This window comes from Lucilia cuprina, chromosome 5 (genome assembly GCF_022045245.1).
Source record: "Lucilia cuprina isolate Lc7/37 chromosome 5, ASM2204524v1, whole genome shotgun sequence".
Lineage (NCBI taxonomy): Eukaryota > Metazoa > Arthropoda > Insecta > Diptera > Calliphoridae > Lucilia > Lucilia cuprina.
In genome coordinates this window covers 8,416,063-8,423,489 of record NC_060953.1, presented here as the reverse complement: position 1 = coordinate 8,423,489, position 7,427 = coordinate 8,416,063, and the positions used below count along the sequence as shown (strand labels likewise).

The 7,427-nt window shown below is 31.2% G+C and overlaps 4 protein-coding genes across 4 annotated transcripts; 2 read left to right on the top strand and 2 right to left on the bottom strand.

The window, feature by feature from the left end:
• Nucleotides 1–343: 343 nt before the first annotated feature.
• LOC111687193 lies at nt 344–1,226 on the bottom strand. The gene is made up of 2 exons (XM_023449619.2): nt 1,193–1,226; nt 344–855 (listed from the first exon to the last, which is right to left on the bottom strand). Exons 1-2 carry the CDS (start codon nt 1,224–1,226, stop codon nt 344–346), a joined length of 546 nt encoding a protein of 181 aa, XP_023305387.2.
• Nucleotides 1,175–1,846, bottom strand: LOC111687194. Its single transcript, XM_023449620.2, has 2 exons — nt 1,778–1,846; nt 1,175–1,712 (listed from the first exon to the last, which is right to left on the bottom strand). The coding sequence occupies exons 1-2, from the start codon at nt 1,844–1,846 to the stop codon at nt 1,239–1,241; spliced, it is 543 nt and encodes a 180-aa protein (XP_023305388.2). The 3' UTR covers nt 1,175–1,238.
• Nucleotides 1,847–2,573: 727 nt separating this feature from the next.
• LOC111687195 lies at nt 2,574–3,186 on the top strand. The gene is made up of 2 exons (XM_023449621.2): nt 2,574–2,648; nt 2,710–3,186. The coding sequence occupies exons 1-2, from the start codon at nt 2,574–2,576 to the stop codon at nt 3,184–3,186; spliced, it is 552 nt and encodes a 183-aa protein (XP_023305389.2).
• A 347-nt stretch (nt 3,187–3,533) lies between these two features.
• LOC111687196 lies at nt 3,534–4,104 on the top strand. Its single transcript, XM_046951419.1, has 2 exons — nt 3,534–3,579; nt 3,662–4,104. Exons 1-2 carry the CDS (start codon nt 3,534–3,536, stop codon nt 4,102–4,104), a joined length of 489 nt encoding a protein of 162 aa, XP_046807375.1.
• The last annotated feature ends 3,323 nt before the right edge of the window (nt 4,105–7,427 follow it).

Below are 7,427 nucleotides of genomic sequence, written 5' to 3'. Positions count from 1 at the left end.
TAGAACAGAACTAGAACAGAACTAGAACAGAACTAGAACAGAACTAGAACAGAACTAGAACAGAACTAGAACAGAACTAGAACAGGACTAGAACAGAACTTGAACAGAACTAGAACAGAACTAGAACAGAACTAGAACAGAACTAGAAAAGAACTAGAACAGAACTAGAACAGAACTAAAACAGAACTAAAACAGAACTAGATCAGAACTAGAACAGAACTAGAAGTGAACTACAACAGAACTAGAACTAGAAGTGAACAACAACAGAACTAAACTATAATTGAAATAAAATCGCATCACTTAAGAGGGGTCATACATTGCCCTTTATTTGAATTTCAACACTTTACGTTAACAGACTCACATCCAAATCCAATGACATGACGAATTCCTCTTCTTTACTTTTATATTTACCAAAATAAGCATATCCCTTAACACGATAATCACCGGCATACAAATATGCCGGCTCCATATCCGAATCCAATTTCCAACCATTCAGATAATAGTGACCACTATAGACAGGACAATTTTGCATAAAATTACCATATTTTAAGAAGCTACGAAACCATCTTTTAAAAATGGAATTCTTAATGGTGATCACCATATTGCAGACATCTAAGGTATAGACAAATAGAGTTTGATATTGTTTCGATCCCTTCAAACGTATTTGAAAATCTACGTGGGCCTTATAGCCAGTTTCTATGATTCTAATGGTGTTCATATCCAGATGAAGGGAATTGTTTATTATTTGAGAGGTAAAGTTAGAAAAGAAATGGGGACTCCAGCTACTTTCCACAGAGCGAAATTCATATTTACGAAACTTAAATTTAAGAGACCTTTGCTTAGTAAAAATTTGGACTTAACTATTGATAAGTACTTACTGTTTTGCAGGGATTTATAAGAAATATTATTGTAATGCAAAGTATTATTAAAAAGTTTATTGTTAGTTGAGCCATGTTTTTGTTTTAAGAAGTTTTCAACTTTTCTATTCGAATTTTAAAAATGTACTATTAAAGTAAATTGTTTACAATATTATTAATTACATGTTAATTTATAATAATTATAACTGATAGTGTAATATAATTATGATAATTATGTTAAAAGTTTATTATTTTTTTAATCTATGTTTATGATTTATAAATTGTTTGTAATTAAAATAATTTCATAAAGGGTTTTGCTTAAGTAGAACTTTTACTATCGCAAATTGGTTCGTGACAGAAAAGCTTCATTTCCACCTTCCTTTAATTCTCCCCAATCACCGCATCTGTGGTTAATTCCAAAATAAAATTATCCTTATTCTTCAACTTACCCATATAAGCATAACACTTAAAACGATAATCGCCCGGATATAAATATGTGGGTATCAAAGAGGATTCCATGCGCCAAGCATTCAGATAATAGTGACCCTCATGAATGGGACAATTTTGCATGAAATTACTATGTTTCAGTAAACTTTTGAACCAACGTTTAAACAACGTATCCTTGTAAGAAATGACAATAGTGCAAACATCAATATTATAACTAAATAAAGTTTGATATATCTTTGAGTTCTCCAGACGTATTTGAAAGTCTACATTAGCTTTGAGACCCGTTACCAAAGGTCTTATAAGATCCACCTCGCTGTAAAGGCTATCGTTAAGCGTGTATATGCTGAAGTTGCTAAAGTATTTGGGATTGTAATTACTGCTACAACTGCGGAATTTTATATTGCGGGCCTGTGGGCAAAAATATCACCAATTCAAATTATGGCTTATTAAAAGAAATTCCTTTTTTTCTTCACCTCAATTCTGGATTGTTGAAGAAATAGGAAAAATGCTAATAATGCTATGATTATATTGCTAGTGGACATGATGTTGCAATTTTAGTTTTCAATACTAAACTGTACATATTTTGGCTAAAATTAATAATGTATTTTTAAACAATTGTTTAATTGATTTTTAATTGTTTTCGCTAAAATTTTTAAATGAAGTCATCTATATGAAATAATTTGTTGAAAAATATTAGCAACTTATTAGAACTTTGCATTGTTTTAAAATAGTTTTTAGTAGTTCTAAAGTTAATGCAAACGCTGTTCTAGTTCTGTTCTAGTTCTGTTCTAGTTCTGTTCTAGTTCTGTTCTAGTTCTGTTCTAGTTCTGTTCTAGTTCTGTTCTAGTTCTGTTCTAGTTCTGTTCTAGTTCTGTTCTAGTTCTGTTCTAGTTCTGTTCTAGTTCTGTTCTAGTTCTGTTCTAGTTCTGTTCTAGTTCTGTTCTAGTTCTGTTCTAGTTCTGTTCTAGTTCTGTTCTAGTTCTGTTCTAGTTCTGTTCTAGTCATGTTCTTTGCTGTTTATTTTGTAGTTCTATTCTAGTTTTGTTCTTGTTCTGTTCTAGTACTCTTTTAGTTTAGTTTTATTCTAGTTTTGTTCCAGTACAGTTAGTTTCTAGTTCTACTTCATTGCTAATTATGATAGATAATTTTGTTCAATCATAAATGGTTTCTATTAACCTTAATTTCAATATAATTCTATGAAAAACTATTAGCAATATATTGTAATACCAACAGCGACCACTGATTAAAAAAACAATTGCTCATAACAGCATGAGTCATATCAAGGCCCTAGAAACATTAATATGTTTCGTGATCCTCATAAATACCTTCAACTTTGGAAAAGCGGTAAAATATTTAAACACTTTTGATTGTTTGCAAAATTGGTAAACGTATTTTTATTCTGCAGACCCGCTCCTGTCATTTCCTTAACGTTAAATCACACTGGAGTTCCAAGTATTTTTCAAATTTCTCGCTGTTAATACAAAACAATAGTCTGTATGCCAATATTGATGTGGTTAAACCTTTAAATATTGGCTTTAAGTCCCACATAGATGTACAAATCCGTTTGACGGGCTCCAAGTCATATCAGACTTTATTCAGCTACAACTTGGATATATGCAATGTGGTGATTTCGTTTAAGAAGACTATTTTTAAGAAATGGTTTCATAGTCTTTTGAAAGCGGGCAACTTTATGCAAAATTGTCCCGTTTATAGAGGTCATTATTATTTGGATGCCTGGAAATTGGAACAGGATTTAGTGCCCACATATTTATATGCTGGCAGTTATCGTTTGAAAAGTCATACATTTTATGGTAAATTTAAAGGAAAAGATGAAGATTTTTTGGTGAGCGTAGATTTGGATGTTGATTTGGTTAATCATTAAATTGAAATTTTATTAAAAGTGTATTTGTGAATATTAATGAAATCTTCAAAAATAGAATTTATCAATAAATGGTTTAAATGGTTTATGTGAAGCTTAATCATGTGGTGCTCTAATGAATAAGAAAGATCTATAATTATAAACTTGTAAAGCGATCTGTTATTTACTTTAATAGGCTTAATTACTAGATAAAAATCGCATTAATTGATTTTGAATTCAATTAACTAATCATAATTAAAAAATTTATCGAAACAGTATATACAACTATTGTTTGTGAAAATTATTAAGAATTAAAAACTTGATACAATCAACGGTATGATCCCAACCGCAACGATACATTTTGTAAAAATATGTTTGTTTCTACTAACAATTTACACAAGTATTACTTCCCAAGCAGTAAGTATTCCTTTCAACAATAGAAAACTTCTTGAAATCTAGTTCCATTTACAGCATCGCGTGGTAAAATTTCGTCATATAGAGTGTCGCTGGAGTCCCGATTACTTTTCCAACTCCACCGTCTATTTGCAAAATAATACCGTTTATGCTGATCTAAATATTATAAAAATCATACAGAATGGTTTTAAAGGCCATATTGAGTTTCAGATACGCCTCGAAGGTTCTAAAATCTATCAGACCTTATTCGATTACACCATAGATATCTGCAGTATGGTGATATCGTTTAAGGATACTCTATTTAAGAAATGGTTTCGTAGTTTTCTGAAATATGGTAATTTTATGCAAAACTGTCCAGTGTATAGTGGACGCTATTATTTAAATGGATGGAAATTGGATTCGGATTTGATACCCAGTTATTTATATGCGGGGGATTATCGGGTGAAAGGTTATGGTTTCTATGGAAAACTCGAAAGTAAGCATGAAGACTTTGTGGTGGCTATGGATCTGGAAATAACGACTACTTAAAGGCAATTTTAATAATAAATTGTTTTCTCAAATTTCTCTAAATTTTTTAATTCTAAATTAAATCTGTTCCAGTTCAGTTCTAGTTCAGTTCTAGTTCAGTTCTAGTTCAGTTCTAGTTCAGTTCTAGTTCAGTTCTAGTTCAGTTCTAGTTCAGTTCTAGTTCAGTTCTAGTTCTAGTTCAGTTCTAGTTCAGTTCTAGCTCGGTTCTAGTTCAGTTCTAGTTCAGTTCTAGTTCAGTTCTAGTTCAGTTCTAGTTCAGTTCTAGTTCAATTCTAGTTCAATTCTAGTTCAGTTCTAGTTCAGTTCTAGTTCAGTTTTAGTTCAGTTCTAATTCAATTCTAGTTCAGTTCTATTTCAGTTCTAGTTCAGTTCTAGTTCTAGTTCAGTTCTAGTTCAGTTCTAGTTCAGTTCTAGTTCAGTTCTAGTTCAGTTCTAGTTCAGTTCTAGTTCAGTTCTAGTTCAGTTCTAGTTCAGTTCTAGTTCAGTTCTAGTTCAGTTCTAGTTCAGTTCTAGTTCAGTTCTAGTTCAGTTCTAGTTCAGTTCTAGTTCAGTTCTAGTTCAGTTCTAGTTCAGTTCTAGTTTTGATCAAATTCATAAACACGAAACTTAATTTTCCCATCAATTTATTATTTTTGTTCAAATACTATTGTGAAAAATGTAAAGCAATTTGTATGCCACAACACGTGTAAATTGAACAATTCCCATGGTGCCCTCTTCATCCCAATTTTAATTTATATTTAATGTCAAATATTTGTATTGTTTTTTCCTAAACTCATTCATTGTATCCAATCTTAACTGGCTTTATAAATTTCACCTGAAACAAATAATCATAATTTTAAATGTCTCTTTCGACTATTTATTTGAGTGGCTGACAATGATGATGATGCTGATATTTTGTATCGAGTTAAATGACAATTTTCAAAAAGGTCATCAAATGTTATGAGATTGCTTTGCTAATGCCGTCGCTTATGCTACAGCCATCAGGTTGCTACCCCCACCAGTAAGAAGCAACTTCATACATAACAAACTGGTCATGATGGTGATGAAGATGTTGTTGCTGCTGTTCAAAATGATACTTACTGCTGACGATGTACACCCATCGCATCGTTTATTGAATGGTTGTCACAGACAATGTAACGGCATATTAATCTTCAATAATGATGAATACTGAATCAGCATTTTAAACGAACCAATGAACAACAATTAATTTGTAACAAAAATTTTGTTTAACTCCCTTCCCTGCTCCTTGTTTTTCAACTTGAATGATGGGAAACCATTGAAACCTCAACGATACGTTGCATCATGTTGCTTAAACGTAAAAATATATTATGGTATGAGATTATGGTGCTGTTGCTTCCCTTCTTATATAAACTTAATGGGTTAAAAGGCACCAGAGAATATTGGAAAAAAAACACAGAAGAGTAGAAAAAATCAAAAGTAAATCTTAATTAGTATAATTAAATGTACAATGTGTTTAAAAATCAAACTCATGCTCATCGCTTGTTCATCTATTATCATGGTACATGGGAAAAAAACGTACATACAAATATTTGCAATCAATGATGATTAAATAATATTTATTGATGCAACAGTGGATAAAACAATATCGAAGTAGTAATAAATTTAAACGAACATGAACAAAAACATTCAGCAACTAGAGCAGAAATGGAACTGAACTAAAACCGGACTAGAACAGAACTAAAAGAGATCCAAAGGGAACTAGAACAGAACTAGAACAGAACAAAAAGAGACCCAAAGGGAACTAGAACAGAACTACAACAGAACAGAAACAGAACTAGAGCAGAAATAGAACAGACTAGAACAGAACTAGAAAAGAACTAGAAAAGAACTAGAACAGAACTAGAACAGAACTAGAACAGAACTAGAACTAGAACAGAACTAGAACAGAACTAGAACAGAACTAGAACAGAACTAGAACAGAACTAGAACAGAACTAGAACAGAACTAGAACAGAACTAGAACAGAACTAGAACAGAACTAGAACAGAACTAGAACAGAACTAGAACAGAACTAGAACAGAACTAGAACAGAACTAGAACAGAACTAGAACAGAACTAGAAAAGAACTATAGCAGAAATAGAACAGAACTTTAACAGAACTTTAACAGAACTAGTCCTTAGTTTTGGCTAGTCTATAATCTAGTCTATAGAACAGAAAAAGGTTTGAGAAATTGTTCATTTCCCCAACTATTTTCAGGTTATACTTAATCAGAAAATCAAAAACTTGTTTCGTAACAGCCAATAGTTTGGTTAATGAATGTGAAAATTTGTTATAATTACAGGAAAACCATTTAAATAAATGCCATAGAAAATAAAGAAGAAAAAAATTGTCCATAAACTTTACAATATGACTGAAAAAACAGAAAACCCAATAGATCCTTGTTTGCATTTTTTTCTCCAAACAACAAAAGAACGAACTTTTCATAATGTAATTAAATAGAAAAAAATTATAAAAATAATACAAGAAAATTGTAAAAAAATGATAAATGAATTGAATAAACCTGAACGTGAAATAAGTGAATATAGAGAAAAACAATTCAAACACGTTAAAGTGGCTGCCTGGATAGTTGATGTATATTTGAACACGCCTTCTTAATTTATAACATTTGTTGCCACACTCCTGCTGATGCTGCTAAAGTAAAATGTACAATGAGCAAAAAACTAACAGAAATAACATAAATTTAAACAGCAATTGCTGCAAACCAAATCTTAATTATAAATCTAAAGCAGGAAATACTACAACAAAACTCATACAACAAAATGAAAACGAAAATAAAACTAGAGAAAATTATAAAAAATAAGCAAAAAAGAATTAGAAGATTTTTCCACAAGAATATGATTTAATAGAGTATTTTTCCAAAATGAAAAAAAAAAACGAAGCTGACTCTAATACCGCATAAATGATTTTTTCCTTTGCACTCACATTGTTGTGTGCTTTTCACTGGACAACACACTGCCAGCAGAAGTTTTTTTAGAACAGCGGAAGTTATACAAGATTTTCGCTGACATAGCAGCATAGACTATGCACGTACTATATGCGCTATTGCTGCGAGAATACTTGCATCAGAAAATATTACTTGGAAAGTGTGTAAAAAATAGAATGATATAGTAAAGAAGACTTACAAAGCAGATACAGATCTTTAAAGGAGTATTGTTTCCATTAAAAGTTTATGATTGATCGTATAGTGTAGTCTACAGTCTACAGTCTAGTCTATAGTTTAGTCTATAGTATAGTCTATAGTCTAGTCTATAGTCTAGTCTATAGTCTAGTCTATAGTCTAGTCTATAGTCTAGTCTATAGTC